This window comes from Monopterus albus, unplaced genomic scaffold (assembly GCF_001952655.1).
Source record: "Monopterus albus unplaced genomic scaffold, M_albus_1.0 scaffold37.1, whole genome shotgun sequence".
Classification (NCBI taxonomy): Eukaryota; Metazoa; Chordata; class Actinopteri; order Synbranchiformes; family Synbranchidae; genus Monopterus; species Monopterus albus.
In genome coordinates, this window is record NW_018127917.1 from 697,495 (window position 1) to 721,870 (window position 24,376).

The window sequence follows — 24,376 nt, forward strand, 5'->3', positions numbered from 1 at the left end:
GCTGCACTTTTTGTCTTCCTTGGAAAATATATTCAAAGCAGAGTGAAATAGGCTTAAGTTTGTTTCTTCTGAACCTGTTTTACCCGATTCATGAAAGTCAGCCATATGTTTTGTCTCAGTATACAAGGTATATTACTCGTCACCAGTTCTTGTAGCATTGGAGCAGGATGAGAATGAATCACTGAACTGATTTGTTTTTAACTACATCAACCTAATTTCCTTCACCTCTATCTTCAGCTTTCCCAGAGTGGAGCCCAAACAGCCTGTTGCCCAGCACAGCATGAAACTAATGCCAAGATGAGATTACGGAGGCATCTTTTTAAGTCTCTCAGGTATGTGCTACTCAAGAGTTTTAAGTACAGTTATACAGCCTGATTTTGAAATCCAGCTCAGTTTGTTTCAGTTACACTTTGTTAGAGCTTAGACAGTTACTTACTTTATCTTTGAGGCACAAATGCCAAGGATCCACTGGTTCCAGCTTCTCAAGTGAAACCTAACAATATCTTTGAGTTTTGGACTGGTGGTCAGGCAAGTGATTTAAATTAGCTTGGAAACTGATGGACCAAATGACTGAGAAACATTCACTTAATAAATGTAGTTTCAGCCATAGTAATATCACAAAGCAGGACTGAAACATTCACTTATTTTCATTAGCAATTTATTTGATTGAGCTACAAAATGTCTAGTGAATCACTTGTTTTGTTCAACAGTCCAAAACTCAGATATTCAGTTCATGATCATTTAAACAAACAAAAGCTGGAAATCCTCACAAAGTAAGACATGCAGGCTAATGACTGTTTTGCTTGAAGAATTTTAAGTAGGCAACTATAAAATCACTAATTGTTTCAGCTCAACCCCCTACATAAGATAGAATTTGACCAAAAAGCCTAATCTAGATTTTGGTTAAAAGATCTGGTGAAGATTGTCTGAAACTGAAAATAGGCAGCAGTGTTGTTAGATCCCCTGTAGTCGGACACAGGACATGTACAATGTTAAAGAATGTTTACTACAGACAGGTTAGATTATAAAAAAACACTTCAGTTAAAATTAACATGGAGACTTATCTTCTATGCAGCCAACAAATGATACATAAAAACACTTCATACAATTGATGTGTATTAACGAAGGTCTAGGTCTAGCCTATCTGATATTGGGTACATAAATTCAGTTTTAGTATTCAAATCGAATGCGGGCTTGTACACGCAAATGGTCATTTGTTACATTATATAAAAACTTTCCTTTGCCAGATGGGCAAAGAGGTACGTTTAAGCTGCAGCACAATCTGGAGAACAGATTGTGGGCATAGTAGCTGACTAATACTAGCAAAGCTCCGAAGCCTAAAAACTGCTGTTCGGGACAGCCCTACAAAAAAAAAAAATATATATACTCTCCTGTATTTTGTCAGGTGTTTGGGGAAAGTCAAGGTAGCTATTTTGCAATAGAGGCACCAAGCAGACTTGTAGATGTTGTAGACTTGGAAAGTCACACCATTAGTCCATTAGAGCTCAAGTAGGGGGAAAACGCCCCGACTCCCTGTGCAGTCGAACAGAGCCAAGTCCCAATGCCGCCTCACAGACTTTGACAACCACTTGTAAGTCAAGCTGTTTCAGTATGAAATTGGCAAGTGTTTGAGGGTTCTCTATTTGAGGGAATTCACCACGTTTCACAGAGCTAATCTTCAAAACCAGAGAAATCATCAAAAACAGACAAAACAGTAGCAGCAGAGCATGTCAATGCAGCTAATGCAATTCCAGAAAGTAGCCCTTACACCAGGGGTAGCCAATTCCAGTCCTTGAGGGCCGCTGTCCTGCTTGTTTTCCAACTATCCCTGCCTGACCTGCTGCGTTCAGCCAGTCAGAAGCTAGAAGATACCATCTTAGATGAAAGTGGAGTGAGGAAAGATAAAGTGAATTGGTATCTTCCAGCTTCCAGCGACCCTCGAGGACTGGAATTGGCCACGCCTGCCTTACACCCTTGAGCTCATGTTAACGCTGAACGAAGAGGCGTCTGAAGTTTCAGAGTTTAGGCCCACTGGGACTGGGCCAGAGAGAGCATCTATGAAGAGGCTCTGTTCTCCTCGTATCGAGACTCGTAGACCTCCATGGGCGGGCAAGTGCACACCAGGTGCTGGTCACCGTAGATGTCGTCAATCCTCGAGATGCTTGGCCAGAATTTGGTCTCTGGCCTTATGAAGGGCTGTGATGTAAAAAGGTGGATTAAAGAACAAATTAGTGACAGGAACTTAATGTGACAGTGCAATCATTCATTCTAGTTGGCCTTTGGTTTGTCCACAACTCCAACTAACAATTCATCTCTGTGGAAGCACATTGCATTCGCTAAAGAAAAACTGGAGGATCGTGTAATAATGACTAGAGTTCAAAATGATGTTTTTTTTTCCTAGTTTGGAGATTATAATTATGATAATGCAGGGGTTGAAACACTGAAGAACTGAAAATGATCACATTTTAATGTTTTTTTTCCCCCCAAATATCAAAAGTAATTCAGTGATAGTTGTCAGTACATCCAATAGTACAAGTGAAACCATTACTAGTATAGTGTTCCAAAATGTAAACAAGGCTAGGCCTCAAAGTTACTGCCTACATGTACTGAGCAGGAGATGGAAAGCTTCAGAACTTGCTTGTGAAACTTTGTTTTTTTTTTTTTAAGGATTTCTTTAGTATTAATGTAACCATTTCAGTACATACAATAGCAAAAACAAACTTAATAGTTAACCAAGTGTTCTTAATGTTCCAAACAAATGTAGGCTGCAGCCCACAGTAACTCGTATCTATGGCAACATTACACTGGTTGTTTCCTGTAAAAGGATGATCTGTTCACATAATTGGCATTTTCCATATTACTTTGCGAAAACATTTTTTGCACTCATTTTATAGATAACCTAAACTAATAGCCTTTAGGATCTTGACAATTAATCCTATCCTTGTCTTCTTAAATGGCAACCATAACTCAGCATATTACAGGATCCTGATCTCTGGATTGCAGTTATGAGAAAACACTGTGTTAATAGTCATCACTGGTGTGAACAGATATGTTGACAACAAACAGGAAGTAGGCTATGCAATGTTGCCATTTATATCATGTGGGTGCCATTTTTAGCCTAGGCTACATTGTTTAGGCTGTGGAACACCAGGTACACTGGGTTACCTGTTAACACTTCATTTTTGCTATGTGCTATTGTATGTACTGACAGAATTATGTTAATATTGGAGAAATCTTAAAAACCCAGTGTTTCTTAAGCAGATTCTGAAACTTTCCAACTCAGTGCATGTAGATAGTAAGTTACACTGTAGGCAGCAACTCTGAAGCCCATTTTAGCCTGTATTTATGTTTTGGAACACTAAGTATGATGAATTGGTTATTAAGACTTCATGTTTGGTATGTACTATTGCATGTACTGACAATTATCACCAATTATCTTTTATATGAAATAATTTGCTAAAACCTGATTATTTTCGGGCAAATTCTGCAGCATTCCAACCCCTGCGTTCTCTTAATTACAAGAAATGATCTCAGAATCTCATAAGATAAAGGCCTCATTTTTTATTTTGTGAATGCTATGCCCTTCTTTAACTTTAAAGTTATTTTTTTAGTTTTTTTATTTTATTTTTCCTATATGATGTCTGAAAACTATGGGAAAGGTCTGTTTCCCAGAGTTCAGTGTGACATCTTGAAATGTCTTGTTTGACAGACTAAAAATATTTAATGCAGACTGATATAAAACAATAAGACACTAATTGTCAAATTCAAGAAGCTGGAACCAGCACATACGTTAACATTCCCACTTGAAGTAAATCACAATAAAATTTTTCCTGTTTAATTTTCTGTTATTTGACTAATTGTTTTAGCTCTAGTTTTGTGAAACCCGTGATATTTTGTTTCTGAAATGTTCGTTCTTTAACTGTCCAGCAGATAGAGCAAATGGCTAATCAGCCTTTGACTACTACTGCCAGAAGGACTACACATACTGGCCACTTTATTAGATACACCTGTACAATTCAATGCAGCACTTAACATTTGTGTTTATGAAGCTCAAAATGTTTTTTGGCGAAACTGTCAAACGTATAAATTCAGCAACATGTTTATTATTGAGGTCATAGTTGAAGGTGGTGTTGTACGGTACTACATTATATTCAGGTGTCTATTTTTGTCCTCCCAGTTACATGAGAGGGTCGGAATATTAGGAACAACTGAACATAATATAGTGCAGTACAACACCCCCTTTAACTATGACGATAATAAAACAATTTATACATTTGACAGGATTCTGTCTGACTACTCACCACTGGGGGGCAATACATCTATCTAAAGCACTAAAGAAGTGTTGTAGCAGGGAGTGTGCAATGAAGTCAGAGATGAGGACACTCACCAAGGGGAAAGCAGCAAACTCCCTGGAGTAAGGTCTGTCCCAGGTGGATGATGAGATGCAGGCTAAAGAGTGAGGGGCCATCTGCAAGTAGAGACAACCCCGTAAGGACCTCAGATGGTAGATGTCTCAGGTTTACATCAGCCATCTTGTAACTTTAATGAGACTATTTAAGCCAGTGGCACACCTTGAGTGGGTTGATGCGGGAGTCCATCCTTCCCTCCTCAATGTCGGCAATCTCCTGACGGATGGCAAGGAGGGAGTCGCAGAATCGGTCCATCTCAGCCTTGTCCTCTGACTCAGTGGGCTCAATCATAAGGGTTCCAGGCACAGGCCAGGACATGGTGGGGGCGTGGAAACCTGGACACCAGAGAAGAAGAAGAGGGGAAAAAAAAAAAAAAAAAAAAAAGCCTGAAACAACTGATTTTTATTGGTTATATGGACCCAAAAAAGGTATGATCCTGTATAGACTCTGGCCACTTTATTAGGTACAATTTATTCCAAGTCAACAGCTCAGCTATAAACTTACATTCAGTATCTAGTTTTTGTTGACAGTGTCAGAAATGTGCAAATTCATCTGTGTTTATTACTAAAGTCATAGTAAAAGATGGTGTTGAACTGGACAACATTATATTGAGCAGCATTTGTCTTAACCCTGTATTTAGATCCACTGACTGGGACTATTTTTCCCCCCATAGATTAGAAACACCTCTGAATATAATGCATCATCACCACTAACTACAACCTAAATCATTTAACAAAAACATTATACACATTAAAAAGGATCTTATGGCTAAGCTGCTGTATTGCATTGCCCAAGTGTTCCTAATACAGTGGCCATTCGGTGTATTTTGCATTATAGATGTGCATAATTTTACCTACCATAATCTTGCAGCCTCTTGGCTATGTCGACGGCCTCGATATTAGCAGTCTTCTTGTATGGTCTCACATCCAGAATGAACTCATGCGCTACAAAACCTGTTCAGACAACAAAATGGAAATTTTAAATGTGATAAAGCTGATTATGCTGTTTAATATTGTTGAAAACTGATAGACATTCTGGAACATACATGGAGAAAAATACAACTTTCACAGCTCTACCTTTCCTGCCTCTGTAGAGAATCTTATAGTGGCCTTCCAGCCTCTTGGCCATGTAGTTAGCATTGAGGATGGCCACCTCTGTAGCATGAAGCAGTCCTTGGGATCCCATCATCTAAAGATAGACCACAGGAATGATGTCAGGAGTACTTGTCACTGATCAAATGGAACATTGTCAAAACTGCCACTGAAGAAATTATTTGTGTAATAATTCAGACATCTGGCAAAACAATATTTAAATTTTTTCCTGAGGTATTATATTTATGCTCAGACTCGCACAGTCAGCCAAAACGATTTTCCAGAATATCTATATAACAATTTGAAAAGAAATCCCTGTTTGGACACAGACAGCTCTTGAATAAATCCCGGAGCTTCCCCTTTGTTCCTGCTTTCAAGTCTTTTACTCTCACTGTTATTTTACTAATGTATGCTCCTGTGTCCATCATATGTTTGGCAAAGTTTTGACAACATTTGGTATCAGAACAGTGTCACTGCTATCATAGATGAGCTGTGCTGACCTTGATGTAAACCCACGAGATTGGCAGGATGGGCGCTGGAGCCCCAGGGGGCGGCGCTGATGGTGCCCAGCGAGCTACCGGTGTTGATCGGCTGCATTGGAACCACCGGGTGGCTCGGCAGGAAAGGGGCAAGGTGGGCCTTCCTGATGAAGAAGAGATGGATGACATGAGTACACAAAGCTTGAAAGCCTTAAAAATCTGTCAATCAGCTTGTTTCTGTGAGTGCCAGAGTCCCACGTGAACAGTTACAACAGCTGGGTGGTCCACAGTCCTGATCAATAATAAGATTCTCCCCCCCCCCCCCGACTTCTGTTTTTTGTTACTGTTTAATGATGAATATTTAATGTTAAAGTTAAACATTTACAGCCAAGCTTTTTGCTGGTTGTCACCTGCCTGTGCAGTAAAAATGCAGGTGTGTGCATAGATAGAGCACACACACGATTCAACTAAACCCAAAGATGTTTCCAACATTTGTAGTGGAAGACTGATAGAAATGTTGAAGTGCACATGCACAAGTTAACTTAAATTCAACTCACAGCCCAAAGAGGGAAGCAAATGATCACAAATTTGCCTTAAGGGGTTTTACAGCATACGACACCTTTAACATTTTATATTCTGTCTTACACTCCAATGGGTCCCATGCCAGGTCCTCCTCCACCATGAGGGATGCAGAAGGTCTTATGTAGGTTGAGATGAGACACATCAGAGCCGTAATCTCCAGGACGGCAAAGACCCACCTGGAAAAAAAGAGCAAGGAAGGAAGTGCAACTTCCTGCTCCCAAGAGCAGACCTCTACTCACTGAAACCACCGACTTTCTTGAACAGCTCCACAGCATTTCATTGCTGTAGATGCTAGGGAGGTAATAAGATGCACAAAAATCTGAGAATAATTTGAATATCTAAAGTGATCTCAGATTCTGTTTCATCTGCCCAATAACTAAACTGTTGTGTCACTGGCTATTACCAGTAAAACAGGAGGAAGTTTGCAGAGGGACAACCCCAAATCAGAAAAAGTCGGGATGGTATGTAAAATCAAAATATCGTCACTTGTAAGTCATCTGTGTCCTGTGTTGCATTCTTTAAGTGTTGTGAAGAAGAGGAGCAACGTCACACCGTGGTAAACACTTTACTGTTCCAGCGTTTCGTTTCTTTTTGTGAATGTGTTGCAGGCATCAGAATTGAAGCGAGTGTTTGTTTTGAACAAAGAATAAAGTTGATGACGCGTCACATCAAATAATGTGCTGCTGTATTGTTTTCAATGTAATACAGGACACAGAAGATTTACAAATCATCAGTTTTAACATACAGTCCCAACTTTTTCTGATTTGGGGTTGTAGTTTTGGCGTAAAAACCAATCATATCACAGAGCCCAAATGTTATACTGTATAGTTCCAACATAAACCACATCTAGAAACCTTTTTTCCTATTAGCCTGCAGTTTTACCAAGTAATATTTTACTTTCCATAGGCAGAGTTCAGGTTTTGGGATTTCCACTTAAAAATGTGACACTGCCGTTTCTCCTCTCACCTGCGCATTCATGTTGGCCCCATCCAGGTACACCTGGCCACCGTTCTCATGGATAAGATCACATATATCTTGGATATGCTCCTCAAACACACCAAAGGTCGATGGGTAGGTAATCATCATGGCTGCCAGACTCGCCTTGTGTTTATTCACCTGTAGATAAATACAACTGCTTACTTTATTACATACACACGGATGACAAAGGAAACGCCAAAAAAAAAAAAAAAAGTGGTCTCTTCCAGGCTGACAACACCTCTGTCCATAGGACACGTGGGGTCTGATGAGTATGAAAACAATACAACTCGCATGTTACAGCCTTCAATCACCACATTCCAACCCAGTTCAACATTTCTGACTGACGTATCAGACGGCGTCTCCACCTCAATTATCAAACCACCACATGAAAGGATATCTTTTGGAAGAACGGTGCTCATCCCTTCATTGGAGTTCAGAGACTTGCTTTTCTTTTAATTAGACACCTCATCTGTGTATAGCTAGAGTACTGTTGATTTTTTAACAATAAAAAATGCCTTAACAAAAGTCTTTAAAAAACATATTGCAAGTCTTATGATTGAGGAAAATCTGACCCGGAATTGTCATGTGATAAATGTAAGAAATGTTCTCTCAATACAGCTTCATCCTATGATTGCTAATTAATCATTTAATTTGAATTCAATGCTGATTTTTCTGTCCTCACTACATTTCACCACAATCCTAGTCAAAACCAAACTGTAGTAGAAAATTATGGAGAATAGTCTCAGACCGTCTTTGGTTCACCTGCTGTTACAATTATCTGCAAAGGATTAGTTTCAAACTCATAACACAGACTCTCTGCTAAAGAGGTGAAGTCTCAACCACAACCTGAGATGATCCTGGTGATATCATCAGGGTTATGATATTCTCAGAATTGACAAAGCTGCTTTATACAACATTATGCTGCAGGTTTAGACGTACACCAAGTACAGTATTGCTCAAAATAATAGCAGTACAATGTGACTAACCAGAATAATCCAGGTTTTTAGTATATTTTTTATTGCTACATGGCAAACAAGTTACCAGTAGGTGCAGTAGATTCTCAGAAAGCAAACAAGACCCAGCATTCATGATATGCACGCTCTTAAGGCTGTGAAATTGGGCAATTAGTTGAAAGGGGTGTGTTCAAAAAAATAGCAGTGTCTGCCGTTGACTGTACAAACACAAAACTATGTTGTACAAACGTTTTTGTTTCTAGGATTTAGCAATCCTGTGAATCACTAAACTAATATTTAGTTGTATGACCACAGTTTGTTATAACTGCTTCACATCTGTGTGGCATGGAGTCAACCAACTTGTGGCACCTTTCAGCTGTTATTACACTCCATGATTCTTTAACAACATTCCACAATTCATTTACATTTCTTGGTTTTGCTTCAGAAACAGCATTTTTGATATCACCCCACAAGTTCTCGATTGGATTAAGGTCCGGGGATTGGGCTGGCCACTCCATAACATTAATTTTGTTGGTTTGGAACCAAGACTTTGCTCGTTTACTAGTGTGTTTGGGGTCATTGTCTTGTTGAAACAACCATTTCAAGGGCATGTCCTCTTCAGCATAAGGCAACATGACCTCTTCAAGTATTTTGACATATGCAAACTGATCCATGATCCCTGGTATGCGATAAATAGGCCCAACACCATAGTAGGAGAAACATGCCCATATCATGATGCTTGCACCACCATGCTTCACTGTCTTCACTGTGTACTGTGGCTTGAATTCAGAGTTTGGGGGTCGTCTCACAAACTGTCTGTAGCCCTTGGACCCAAAAAGAACAATTTTACTCTCATCAGTCCACAAAATGTTCCTCCATTTCTCTTTAGGCCAGTTGACGTGTTCTTTGGCAAATTGTAACCTCTTCTGCACGTGCCTTTTTTTTAACAGAGGGACTTTGCGGGGGATTCTTGAAAATAGATTAGCTTCACACAGACGTCTTCTAACTGTCACAGTACTTACAGGTAACTCCAGACTGTCTTTGATCATCCTGGAGCTGATCATTGGCTGGGCCTTTGCCATTCTGGTTATTCTTCGATCCATTTTGATGGTTGTCTTCCGTTTTCTTCCACGTCTCTCTGGTTTTGCTCTCCATTTTAAGGCATTGGAGATCATTTTAGCTGAACAGCCTATAATTTTTTGCACCTCTTTATAGGTTTTCCCCTCTCCAATCAACTTTTTAATCAAAGTACGCTGTTCTTCTGAACAATGTCTTGAACGACCCATTTTCCTCAGGCTTTCAAATGCATGTTCAACAAGTGCTGGCTTCATCCTTAAATAGGGGCCACCTGATTCACACCTGTTATTTCACAAAATTGATGACCTCACTGATTGAATGCCACACTGCTATTTTTTTAACACACCCCTTTCAACTAATTGCCCAATTGCACAGCCTTAAGAGCGTGCATATCATGAATGCTGGGTCTTGTTTGCTTTCTGAGAATCTACTGCACCTACTGGTAACTTGTTTGCCATGTAGCAATAAAAAATATACTAAAAACCTGGATTATTCTGGTTAGTCACATTGTACTGCTATTATTTTCAACAATACTGTAGCTCCTTCTGGAGGAATAAAAGCTTTTACGCAACTTTGTTTTCACATATGCAGTAGAACGTCCCAACACCTGTCAACAGACTTTGACACACAAAAAAAATCACAGGAGTACCCCTTTAATCATTATTTCTTACTCAAACATTTTTTTAAATTCATTACACAGTTAGCCAAAACCCAAGTTAAGGAAGTGTATTGTTTTCAAATGTCCATTCAAACAATATGACCCGTGTGATGACCATGTCACTGTAATACAGTACTAGTTCCATTGCTATAGCCTTGCATATCAATCAGTGTTAGCATAGCAGCATTTACAAAAGTCATGCTGAGTGCTGAGGACAACAAAGGGTACATCTCAATTCCTTTACCTGTATCCACATTTCCCTCACTTGTCTTTTCCTTGCATCCAAGTCCCTCACACATGCATGGAAAAAGAAACCAAAAATATCTTGAGACATGAGATATCCTTTCCTCCACTCCCTAACCTGAAGCATACAATCACTAAGTGATAAACAGGTGCGTCAGTCCATAAAAGACTTCCACAAAGGATGGTCTCTCACTCATGTCTTGTCTAAGCAGCCTCCTCACTCCTCCCAACATCAGCAAGAGAACTGAAACATCCTAGAAGATGGTGCAGCGGTACAACTTCTGGGTCAAGAAAGGGTTGAGAAGTAAGGAATGATCAGTTAAGAGAACTGGGATGCACCTCTTCGTCACCCATCAACAATGTTGTCCTGTGCAGATCAATGAAATCATAACTCGTGTCAAACCAGTGGAGAGCCACACTGCAGGTCTTACCAGAGCTTTAAGGTGTGCCAGGTCAATGTTACCATCTTTGTCCACCTCCACCACCTGAACCTTCATTCCTGCCATCTGAGCACTTGCTGGGTTGGTGCCATGGGCTGATTTGGGGATCAGACAGACCTGGAATGAAACAAGAAATATCAATGTAACAGGACAGAGCATGAGTGAAACGCCTGGATGATCAACAAAGATGTGCATACGAAGCCTGAATACTCTTCATGTCCAAGAACAGCACAATAAAATATTGTCAAATTAAGACAGGACACTGATATTTCAAAACCAAAGGATTTGTGAGGACTAACTGTGACCAACTTGCTTCTGCCTACAAGAGGTGAATATAATTGGAATTCACCACTTTGAATCTAACAAAGGAAACCTAAAGTCATGGACAGACATTTTAGACTGGTGGTGGCTTGGCCTCCCTTTACCAGTATACTAGATATACTGTTGGGTAAATAACTAAGACAGTGCCTGAGCTTGCAAAATATGTCTTATTGCAGGTCTAATATATCCTTCATGCTATGAAAAAGAAAAGGTTTGGTTATGATAAAAATCTTAACATTCTGATGTCCATTCTGTACAGTTTCCATTCTGCAGAGCTTAGTCTGTAGGGTAAAATGCTATTCTACAACTCTTTTTTGGCAGAATCTGGCCAACACCCACCGCTGGCACTCATGTGTAACCTCCACACACCTCATTAAATTGACTTTTATCCCTTATTAGGCTGACACTTTTGAAATTTTGCAACTTAGTCATGCAGAGAAACTGTGGCACTTGGACCTGTGTGTTGGGTAACACTGCCAAGTGACCGAGAAAACACTGCTGAGCCTGCAACACCAGTGACTTGCAGTTTACAGTCTCAAATCTCCTAATATGGAATCTTGAAAGCAGGTGGCCCATGGTGGGATCATGGGGTTTTCAGCTTGTTCATTTGCACAAACTGTCAGTTTGGACCTTGACTGCTTCAAAGGATCAGACCGCTGTCTAAGATGTACTCACAAGGGAGCATTAAAAACAAATTACAGCCTACTCGAGTCAGCCAGTCTTTAATCTGAGGGGTGTCTTATCTCAGAGTAGGAATTTCTCACACAGCTTCACCTACTGCCAAAGTGCACAGAGACAGGAGGAAAATAATTTGAAGATGACAAAACTCCAGCAACACCTGCAGCATAAGGTTTTCTTGTTAGATCCAGGTGTTTCAGCTTGTGGTTTCATCCGGGTCAGAAAGCAAAGATTAAAAGTTTTAAACGGAACATGCTCATATACATACACGCTTGCCAGCCAATAAGGCATGCACACATGGGTGGGTTGGGTATATGGTCATGTGGTTTTAGGCCAATCACATTCTGAAACTAGCGAGGAAAAGGGGTGTGTCTGGTAACGGATCTAGGTGAAGCCATATTTGGTCCACAGGTAGAACAGAACCCTAGTTAACCCATTAGAGGTCAGATCACTGTGGTATCCTCCAAAACCAATTTATAAAGTGTGATAAATATTTTAAGCATCTTAATGCAAAAGGCATGACAAAACCCACCTATGTAAAAAGAAAGCTATCCTCTAGATGGCAAGTGTTGCTGGATTGTTCTTCAGGGAGCCTTATCTTGCCCTGTTCTCAACCTCAGCATGTCTGGATACTGAAGGAATATCTATCAATCTGTGAAGTCAAAGTGACCTGTTGCAGCCTGGGAACAGTAAAACCTTGTTGTACACTGTGTGGTTTATGTACCAATGCTCTTTATTAACCTGCTTTAGTAGAAACTACTAGTCATAAATCATCTTCTCATATCAGCCCAGTAACCAATAATAAAAACACTGTCTAAGAATAGCAATGAAATTATTGCTTTAGGAAGCACATTATAAGGGTTAAAGTTTTATTTTTAATTAGGTTTGGACACCAGCTGAAGCATCATACAGTATTTTCAGGAGCTTCAGTTTGACATCCTTTAAGCCTCTTTAGGTGTGGGGCATATGTCGGGGAAGTCAGTGATAACACTACATTTTGGGAAGTAGCCTCTTCACTTCTGACAGTCTTTATGCCATGTTTAACTAACCTGGCTCCTGACTATGAATTTAATGCACGGACATAAGTGGCATTAACTTATCAAGAAAGCAAGTCAGTGTGCCGTTTTCCCCATAATGTTTAACTACTCTAAATATATTTTGCTCTACATTGCTGAAGTGAACATGACTTAGATCCTTACATCCCTTTTCCTGTTTGCTGCAGTGAAACTTGTTGGGTAAAAGAATTGGATCAAACCAAAATGTGCTATGTACAGGATTAGGTCCTGTGAAGATCAACATGATTTGCATTGGTTTGGTACGAGTCCAATACGACTTTTTCCCCCCTCATCTCTCTATAGCAGCACACTTACACTTCTTGAGCTCTCTCCCTTTGAGTTCAGGTAGGCTTTTATGGCAGCCAGGCCAGCATATTCTCCCTGAGCACCACTGGAAGACAAAGCAAACACACCATGGTCATGTACTACCCACACCCCTACAGTTCATTCTAACCTCAGCACAGTTCAAAGACCAATCTGCAGACATTACCAAAAGGGGACAGACACATGGGATGAAAAACCAGCTACATGTTAACTGTCTGGGTCAATGTCACACAGTGCTCTAGTCATTAACCTACTGATAAGCAGTGATAGATGGCAGATGTGCTTTATCAGCTGAGACCTGAAATATATAAAAGCATAAAATTCTTAAGAGTTCACTACTGGACACTGACTGAAACCAACTATAAAGTCTCAGGCATGAGGGAAAATCTAATCCGTTTTCCTGTGCCTTTGATTAACCATTTTAATTTTGGCAAGTGTCCACTCCTGTTTTTCACTCCTAATAAAGGCCTCATTTCAACTTTTCATACATCCTCAGTCTCTTGTTAACCAATAAACACGTACTGTACTGTTTATTATACGAGACAGATCAGGCTTGAACAGCCAACTGTAACTAGTCTAGAGATGTTCTCGTATAATAGGTTAATGACGCACCATTGATTTGGTAGGAAATCCTTTCTCTGTACAATAGGCTGTAAGGCTTCTTCAAGGTTTGGGCAAGGTTCATTAGGACCTTTAATACCACACACACACTCAACTGAATACCTGGCTCACAATCCTACTGTTCAGAGTATGAAAATATGATGGGAAATCAGCAGGGACAATATGGCCTAGAATTATTGTGATCACATTTTTCAGTTTCCCAGCAGTATAGAACATTAATTCTAATGATGTGACAGCTTGCTATAGGTCTGATGGCGCTTCTAAAGCCTGTTCTGAGGAAACTAATCAGTGTTTGATACCCTATTCTTGGAAACTGCCTGCAAAGGGAAATTTAAAATCAGTCTTCCTTTATCAAAAACATTTCAGAGCAGCCTTCAAGTGCAGACCTGGATGCTAGAATATGCAAATTTATACAGCAGCCAAGGTGAGTCTTACCTGTTTGGCTGGAAGGAGATCTTGTCGTAGCCTGTCACCTCACAGAGATCCTTCTCCAGCTGCCTGAAAAGTTTCTGATAGCCCTCAGCCTGATCCAGAGGTACAAAGGGGTGGATGTTGGCAAACTCCCTCCAGGTGAATGGCTAAAGAAGTAGAGGACAGCACTGAGCCAGACAGAACGCATCTTTTCAAAACTAATTCACGTTAGTTCTGAGAATATGTAAAGATACAAGTTATGCATTTACTCACCATGAGCTCTGAAGAGCTGTTTAGCTTCATGGTGCAGGAGCCCTGAGGAAGACCGCATTTAACCACCAAAGAACTCTCACATAACATGATATGAATGTCTTGTTTGACTGCAGGGAGGACTAACCAGTGGTATCATGCTGTGCACCAGGGAGATATCCTTGTTCTCCAGACGCTTCATGTATCGTACAATGTTGGTTTCAGAGTGATAACTGTGGACAAGGATTAAAATCAGAAAGAAGTTGGTTTAGCTGAGCGCACATTATCCTCTGATGGGAGGTTCTCCAGAAACTGGACGCGTATCTGTGAGAATGTGCTCTTTCAAAATCAAATGGTTTTGATGAGTCCCCCCCCAGTTTACTGTACTTTGTATCAACGAAAATTTCACAACATTTTTAAAGCATTCTCACTTTTAGTGCCAAGAAATTTTGCAATGTGCTGCAAGTCTCAATAATTATGTCAAACAAACTGAGAACTTGGACATTAGAAGCTCTGATACCAGGCAGTTGTTAGGGCACTAATAAAATATACAATTTTGCCAGCAGAGAGGATTGTGTTGGCATTATGGATGTTTTATTGTTATCTTTACACAGCACGGGGCCATCTCGCCTCCCATGCGTGTGGGCTGGGTTCACTTCTCAGCCAATGCACCATACCCAGCCGCTGGTTTCCATATGCAAGGAGACAGATGAGTCCATTGTGGCAACGCCTACCAGGAGCAGCAAAATGGAAAAGAGTGCAGCATGGAACTATTTACACGACTACTGTGAGAAAATTTATATCATATACTGATTTCAATGTGTAACCATAACAAAAATAAGAGGGAACTTAAAATGTTTTGAAGCAGATTTATCTGTTATGTCACAAAACTGATTCATATAAGTAGCAAGGGCAGCTTCGTGTCCAATTTCTATTGAAAAATGTGAAAAAACAGACATGTATGCAATGTAGTGACTATGGAAGTAACCCAACAGTATTCGTGGCAAATACCAGACAATCAATAAAACCTTGATCTGAGATTTGTATCCAAATATGTCATAAAGACATAAAAACAGTCAATGTGCTACAACGTTGCAGCTTAACTGAGAATACCAACCTGTTAAAGACCTGGTGCGTGAGGTACTTGCTCGTCCTCTTAAAAGGACTTCCCATGATCCCCTTCACCCGCCCCCCCATCTTCTCAGCAATCAGCTCCTGAAAATTCAGCAGTTCTAATTAAAGCAGGTGGCATTCGACTGTGAAGCCGTTTCTGGACATAATCATAATAATAGTAACTACTATGCAACTCTGAGACAAAGTTACAGATGAAGCCGATTTAAATGACAAATAAATAATGGATCAACAATGAGTAAATATCAACCAACGTACTGCTGAAGATTCACAGCCAAACACCCAGAGCAGGTCATCCAAGTCCTTCTCAGTCACCATCTCATCCAGAGACACACCCAGCTGTGGCAGAAAAGCAGAGAAGAAAACATTTCAACTTTAACTGTACACATCTGATGTACATCTTTCCCCCTAAACACATTTAACGATGATTAGATCCAGTTACTCAAACTACATTCAGTATCCTCTGAAAACCGAGCAGAAAGCCAACGGCGCTTTGGATGAGCGTCACAGATGTTGGGAAACAAACTGTTTTTTATCTGCCAAGTAAATCAAGGTTCTCATTGACATGGTTCCTATTAGTACTGGAAGACTGATATCAAACTAGATGATTGTCCTTTGAAGCCAGTTGTTTCTGCAAACGTCAACCATTTATCTTGAATCAATAATTAAAACTGTAGCCACTTCCTTAAGCATCAGCCGAGGCATCGCAAGGGTCATAAATATTTAGTTTAGCTTTTAATTAATGAACAAAACCCTTCTTTTAACAACAACTTCTGCATTTCCCTGTAATCTCCCTGCGCCCTGTGTTCGTTGGGTTTGGCTGCTGTTATGTACGTTGATGCTGGTGATTCTCCGGTAGTTGTGGCAGCAGCATCATGAATGTATCAGTTTGTGGCATTACTGTTTTGTGCTGCAACAAGGGCAAAAGACTGTTTATAAATGAAGTCCACCCCATTGAGTATGATCCTTTAAGGAATTTAAATTCTATTAAACTGCTAGTACAGTGCTTCAAAGATGCTTAATTCTCACCACTCCCTCAGTGTAGACTCGAAGGTTTATCTGCCTCTGCACAGCTCTATCCAGGATGTCTTTAGCCGCCACTCCGCAGCTGATTTTTAGCGTGTCGAAGAACATCTCACTATGTAGTCGGTGTCCTGCTCTCTTTAGACCTGGAACAAAGTGTGGAGGTGAACAATTACATACTGTGCATTCTGTAAATGGACACATACCTGAAGAAATGTGCTTCTATTCTGGAGGATAGAACTAAAGAAGGAAAGGGGAAATATTTCTCATAGTTTTTTGCATTTTCACTGCTGTGCATGATGTAGTTGTGATGACATATCAGTTTCTGTCCAATCCTTTATTCAACCGTTTGTCCAAAATGTCAGATATAGACAAAATGTGAAAGGATGATACACCTTTACCACAATGTAATAGCACTGTCAAAATCGGAGACAAGAATATCATACCTCATTTATTTATTCATTTAACAGGTCATATGTAGTAGTTTAAACTGACAAATGCTCACAAAATTAGGAAACATTATTCCTCAAAAAAAATGCATAAACTGTCATAAATGACTACATCCAGAAAAATATCCTGCTACTGCATCAATAAAAGCTTGATAAGCAAAAACACATTGTACCTTCTGCAAGGATCAGAGCAGCATTGTGTGTCCTCTCAGCGATGTGTCTGAGTCCCTGAGGGCCATGATACAATGCATACATGGCAGCCATATTGGCCAGCAGAGCCTAGGTTGAACAACATGGATCAACATGTATTATTTGGTCAAGAAAGAAAAACACAAACGGTTAACTACATGACAAGGATTCTGTTGTTGCAATAGAAATAAAAACAGTTTCACACAACTACAAAATCTCACATTCTCCCATAATGGTTCGATTTACTTCACTTTGATTATTTCAAGATACAGGTGAACAAAATGTGAGCCTGGTCATACCTGTGCAGTGCAGATGTTGCTGGTTGCTTTGTCTCTGCGAATGTGCTGCTCTCTAGTCTGCAAAGCAAGGCGATACACTTCCTTTCCAGCTGCGTCCCTGAAGTACAAGTACTTTTTTTAAACAGTTTCTGAATGAAATATTGTAGCCTTAATACAAAGCCCTGTCATTTTCAAAAACCATACAGTGAGCTTCCCTCTCAGGAAATAAATCCTAAGATATTCTAACTGTTAAGTGTTGTGTCATGCAAAGTGACTCCAACCATTCTGCCAGGCATCATCCGGACCAGGTTGTCTTTAACAGCAAAGAAGGCAGCATGAGGACCACCATAGCAGAGAGGAACCCCAAACCTCTGGGAGCTGCCCAGTGCGATATCAACACCAAACTCTCCAGGAGAACGCAGCACACAGAGAGCCAGCAGATCTGTGGCACAGCACGCCAGGGCCTGCAAAGGGAAGGTGGTGCATTTGGTCATAAAAAGACTTCTGACTAATCTGTTGTGTTCTGCTGTCATGTACAGCTGCATCATTAGCACAGAACTTTAAGATTTGAGGGTCTAAGGGTAAATAAATGTGACTTGATATATTCAGTCTTCATTACATTTATTTATTTATTTTTAGACATTATGCAAAGAGTTAGCCCCGCTAGCTGTTTTCAACCAGCATCTTGTAAAGCTGCTTAAAAATGACACTTTTACACGCTTTACTTTCGTAGGAACTTTCTCTCACCCCTCCTTTGTGTGCACGGTCCACAAGAGCTGTAAAGTCCTCCACCCTGCCATCAGTGTCTGGATACTGGAAGAGCATACCGCTAACATCCCCTGCACTGAAGTCCATCTCATGAGGAAGCTTCAGCTCGGTTTTCACTCCAATGTAGCTGCAACAGAACACCAAAGCCTGAAGTTGCTTTGCAAAAGACATTACTGATGTCTATATAGTAGTGCAAACATTGATCACTTTCAAAATAAAAGCTGACTGTTTCGTAAGCTAAAAGACAGCTTCACTAGTGTCGCTTTGATAAGAGAGTGTATACACCGATTGTGTGTGTAAAGTACATACTTGGCTCTGGTCTGCACCACAGCAATGGTCTGAGGATGGCAGCGTGGGTCAACATAGAAAGTTCTCCTTTTGTTCTGTCTATGAGAAGTAAACAACTGGTCAGAATGATTTCTATCACCAAAAAACTGCGACTCAGGCCTGCGTACAAACTACATGTTGAATTAAGTCAATTCAACCCAGTTTTTCACTTCTAGGATCAGAAATATTTTGCTATATTTACTAGAGGAACATTTCTGGTGACTTATCCAGGCAATATGTGCATGTTCATGTATTGACAGTGCATGCATTTGCTTTGTTTCATCTTGAGGCTTAGATGTGACCTATGTCCAAAGTGTAACAGTAACTACCTGTAACTCATAACTAGATCCCATTTTGCAAAGCAATGATTGTCCTCCACCTCACACCTTGTGTTTGTGATCTGTAGTAGGTGAACTTAAAATACCTGTGGCAGAGCTGCATGGCCTCAGCAGCAGCCGTTCCCTCGTCAAGCAGGGAGGCGTTGGCCACAGGCATACCCGTGATGTCACAAATCATAGTCTGGTAGTTGAGGAGCGACTCCAGACGACCCTGGGAGACCTCGGGCTGGTAGGGTGTGTACTGAGTCACCCTGAGAACAAGGCGCACACAGTGAGTTTTGACAATAGCATAGAGGTGGCGGTGTTCACGGGCCGAGATGGGACAGCGGAATGCATTGTGCAACTCCTCTGAACCCAGGATTTGGGAGAAAACATGTGCACGAGTGGAAAATCATGTTCAGCAGAAAAGTATATTGTGGATTGCACAATTAAGATCCTTTAAGTAACCTTGAGTCACATGGCTTCCTCTTAAGGGCACTGTACTCTGCACTACAGCAATTTTAGCTTTAGATGAGTAAACAACCAGCTTTATTAGTAACCTATGTTGGTATCTCAAGAAAAAATTAATAAATAAAATGCTCACAACACTTTCAAATCTCCCTCTAGGAAGATATCCAGAGAGTACTCACCAGCCTGCATTCTCCAGGAGATTACGCTGGATGGGTGGCGGTACTGAGCAGTTGTAGTAGCCCATGCCGATGTAGGATCTCCACACTTTGTTCTTTGATGCAATCTTCTGCAGAGAATCCAGAACCTCATTCTCGCCTGTAAAATATTTAATGTGAGACCATGGTTCTACTAGTCAAGTCAAGAATCTTTATTGCCATTATGCATAGCACAGCGAAATTTTTTCCAGCAGCTGTTGGCTTAAAGACAAACATTATTTACATAACACACAACTGTATAAGTCAATATAAAAATATGAACAAATAAAAAGGGATGTATGGGACCTAATCAGGTCAGCAGCAAGAATGTAGTAACATAAGGTGCAGCTCAGTGCAAATCTCAGTCTTTAGGAGGAGGTGTGAGGTCCAGTGTTCTGTGTCTGTCCATTGGGGGAGGAGGTTGTGTCTGTGACTGGGGGTTAGGGGGGTGATTGATTTCACAGCTCTGGGGAAGAAGCTGTGTCTCAGTCCATTTGTTTCAGTCTTTATAATCTATATATTACACAGCCTTATGCTCGTTTACTGTTTGCACATTAAGAGCCGATGTACCAGAGTGAAATTCCTCGTGTGTCCGTCACACCTGGCCAATAAAGCTGATTCTGCTCTAGGATGCTGTGATGGGCGTTTGTGTTTTACTGACTCAACTATTCAAGAATATAGTGTGTGGGTTAATGTGTGTCATCATTAGTTGCAGCCCTTTACAGTATAACCATCAATATAAGATGGACAATAAACATCACACCAGTAAGGAAAAAGACAGCTAATAAACTTAAGATGAGATGACAGTGTTTCTTTTCCAATGACCAGTTATTTAGCCTAATTCCCCACCGCTGTAAGGCCACTCTGTCAGTGCACAACCAGACTCGGATTCCTCTGGCTTTGACGGCTGCTTAGCAACGCCAAGGAATGGGCAATAACCCCCATCTAAAGCAAAACCTCGACTACTCCCGTTTCCAGAAAAGAAAGAGACACCTCTAGTGGTGGGAAGGAACAAGTGGATGTTACCAGATTCTTTAAGAGGCAGAAGAGCACACACACTGGTGAATCAGCCAAATTCAGCAGAGAACATAAAAGTTTAGTGATTAAGATTATCAGCAGGTTCTGGGCAAACCATTAGTATGTGTGTTTTTTTTTTAGCTGCTTTCCCATGATCCTGGAGTTCTACAGGGCAGCAAAAAAGCCTGATTCAGAACCATCCAGGAGGTGTATTGTTGAAGAAAGGATCCCTAGCTGGCTTTGCAAACTAAAGCCCTCCAAAGCTGAACAAGCAGAAAACCAGTGTGGTTTCCAGTTTGTCCCTTCAGCATGGCTCGTTGCATTATGAGACCAGACAGCCAGAGGAGGGGCTGACACAAGGGCAGATCAGTGGCTAGTTATTATGGAAACGCTGCAGTACCAGGGGATTAGTAACTTCTGTGTCTTTACAATAACATCTTCTAAATGTTGGCTTTTCTAGAGATCTCTCTGGAGTGTTAAAGCTCACCATGTCAGGTGAATGACTTCTGGTGTCAACTGACCTGAGTTTATGGTTACACTTAAAGACAGCATGTCAGCATTTATTAAAAATATATCATTATTTCTATGATTTTTTTTTTTTTTTTTTTTTATGTTTTAAATTGGAGGAAAATGACTAATTCCCCAGCTTGAGCGGCCATTTTACTTTTCTTTGTCTTATGTGACAGCAAATTACATTCTTTGGGTTTTGGGCCATTTGCTGCATCAGGCATGTTTCATTGTGTTTAGATGTCGTAGATCAGATGGTTCATACATTAACTGAGAATTTACCTGACAAGCCAACCAAAAATGAAAACTGATCAACTGCAGTCGCATTTATCCCATTTTCTCTGCTGATAAGCCTTGTAATGCATAACAATGAAACAGATTTCAGCTGAATTGGTTTGCATTTACTGCAATGATATGCAGAAAACACACAGACACCGATTTCAGCCCTGCTGTATTTTTTATTTAGCACATCACACACTCAAAGTAGTGACAGCAGTTCAAACTAACATAAGCCTCACTCCAAGCATAAATATAGTCTGATTATTTATGTAGTCAGTCATTTATTCAGCTTTCAACAATGAGGCAGCTGATTTTAGAGGATTATAGCAACAATTAAAGCCTCATGTTTACATCTCTTTCAATGTGTGCAACAAATCTCCTCTGATAAATTCAACTAATCATTCTTTCTTTAGCTTGTATTTCCCCTGAGTCAGAACAAACTAGTTAAACTGATTGTATCTGATGCTGGCATGTGCACGGATTGCTTAAGAAGAAGAACAAAAAGCCATCCAAGCAGGTCCAATGCAAGAGGCAGCCTACTGAAGTCACCTTATTAGGCAGCCCCCTCGGCTGTGATGTAATGTGAACGCTGTAACCAGATTGAACTGGACTTGGGACCGGAGCTCAAGGCTTAACTTTACACTCCAGTTGCCATCCTATGAGCATCGGCTTCCCAACAGGAGATTGGTGCCGCTCGCCGAGTTTTGCAAAAACAACTCCAAATATGTTCAAAGGAAGACTTGACAAGGGAGAGAGCTCCAGGGCGCACGGCAGAGGCGCAACCTACATTTCAGGCGCTCCCTCGGCTTCACTGAACGCCCGTTTACTGTGGGAAGAAGCTCACCGTGCACGATAGCTGGAGCCCAGTGAGACAGACGCCCCGTTTTCACATCCATTTTGACCACCTTTACCATTTTAAATCGGGTTTGGAACCATTGCATCGACTTTGACTGTGCAGCCTTTTAAATATCACAATGCAAATGTTACTCCATCAATAACAAATATATAAAAATGTAAGCAAACTTACAGATCGGATCATCCATTTTCATACTCCGTTGCAAGCGGATGGAGCCTGGAACTGTGCTTTCGATCAACTGGTCGATTGACTGTTACACTGGTCAAAGTAAACGCTTTCATGCTGAGATCAGGTTGAATACAGGGGGAGGCACATTGCTCCCATTGTTTTGCTACAAGTTGCAAATCTTACCTCGAGTCCCAAAGCATCCAGCATTTCTCTCTTCTCCCTCTCACCTGGACCGATGTGCCTCTCTGCAAAATCGTCATGTCTAGGTAATATCGTCTCTATCTGTCTGGAGGAGACGGCTGCAGGCGTCCGCAGACCCCCGGCTGCTGTTGTTAGGGATGCCCCGGCGTTTCGGATCCGGCGCTGGAGATTCCAAACCACGCGGCTCTTTTCGCTCAAGTGCCTGCACGGTGCGCTGGGATTCACCGACCTGGCCAAGAAGATTCCCCAGGACTTGGCACAGCTCTGCATGTCTAACTCACTTCTCGAGACAAGTCTGCAGAAACCTGATTAAGCCTCTTGGTCCCCTCACTCAGCCGTTTCCCGCTACTGAGACTAAGACAGAATCCGTACGGATGAGTCTACCAACTCCTCCAAACTGCAGTTTATACAACTGAGATTGCTCAAGAGCGGACCAATGAGAGCGCAGATGCTGCGTGACGCAGTGACGAGCCCCGCTCAAACAGCTGCTAAACTCCCACACGTGCCCACAGTCCAAGACAAGGAAGGAACACCGAAGTATCAGTGCACGGATAGTTCAGGACCAAAGGTCACATTCAAAGATCAACCAGGGCTCTCAGACTTTACCCAAAGTCAAGGTGTGCTCACAGATAATGTGTGAGTGCACAACAAAATGCCACAGCGCAACGTGAGACTGTCACTTCTGGGCGTTTACCCAGTGGACTAGTTAACTACAGTGCTTGTTTACAAAAAGAAAACGGGAACATGTGATGAAAACATGGTATGATCATCACCCTTGGACACATAATATGTAAAAGCCCCTCCCACTCCTCCTACAGACACAAAATGACAACAAACAGCACAGATGTTTATCTCCAGTCTCTTTCTCTGTGGTCAATTTGTGGCTGTTTTGCACCTCTTTGCAACAAGACATCCTTCCAACAAAGGTCCTCTAAGTGGTCAAAGCTGCGCTGGGCCACAGTGATGCATCCACCGGCGAAAATCTGTCTTTAAATTGTTATAATTTCATCATAAATTACAGAAGACTTGCTGGCGCAGTGTCAGTGTTTGAGTGGGCCATTAATCATTCAAGGGCTCAAATGTGGACACAAGCCCTGAAAAAAGACAGAGACTGACTTCAGATATTTGTTTCAGTGCTCCAAATGATCATTTCTACAGTACCCTTTGTTACTGCTCTATGTGTAACAGTACAATTTCTAATCCAGAAAGAAGAAGAAAACTTTTTTATGGTTGTTATTTTGTCATCTGTTCCCCTTTGAGCTTTTATTCAGGCCAGTAATCCAAGTGATTTATGGTTGACAGTTATTGCATTGTAGCTGCCTTCAAGTATGAGTCAGGCATTAAGAATTCAGAACAGGAAAAAAAACAAGTTTTACTCTGGATCATCCTTAGCTGCTTTTGGTTTTTCCTCTTTGGGGATTTTAATATCAAAGTAACAGTGAAGAACAACACTTGGAGAACAGCAGACATGTTTGTGTGGGAGCTGGTGCATCGTTACATAAAATGTACACGTTTTTATGTTAAATGACTTTTTTTTACCATGTTTCCCAAAACGTCATCGCTAAAAAAAACACACTGGTACTGTACTTAACATTATGATTAAATATGACCTTTCTATGCAAAATGTTGTCA

The 24,376-nt window shown here is 40.9% G+C and overlaps 1 protein-coding gene across 1 annotated transcript; it reads right to left on the minus strand.

The window, feature by feature from the left end:
• Nucleotides 1-1,881: 1,881 nt before the first annotated feature.
• On the minus strand, nucleotides 1,882-24,208 carry gldc (glycine dehydrogenase (decarboxylating)). The gene is given in 26 exon segments (XM_020598225.1): nucleotides 1,882-2,196; nucleotides 4,388-4,468; nucleotides 4,572-4,744; nucleotides 5,267-5,362; nucleotides 5,486-5,597; nucleotides 6,001-6,030; nucleotides 6,032-6,143; nucleotides 6,625-6,737; nucleotides 7,528-7,677; nucleotides 10,902-11,027; nucleotides 13,280-13,355; nucleotides 14,345-14,487; nucleotides 14,594-14,635; nucleotides 14,718-14,802; nucleotides 15,687-15,784; nucleotides 15,959-16,039; nucleotides 16,730-16,869; nucleotides 17,346-17,451; nucleotides 17,661-17,760; nucleotides 17,910-18,103; nucleotides 18,387-18,534; nucleotides 18,717-18,794; nucleotides 19,159-19,323; nucleotides 19,702-19,837; nucleotides 22,547-22,625; nucleotides 22,727-24,208. Coding segments are annotated over 26 exon segments (3,093 nt in total). The 5' UTR covers nucleotides 23,015-24,208; the 3' UTR covers nucleotides 1,882-2,055.
• Nucleotides 24,209-24,376: the final 168 nt, after the last annotated feature.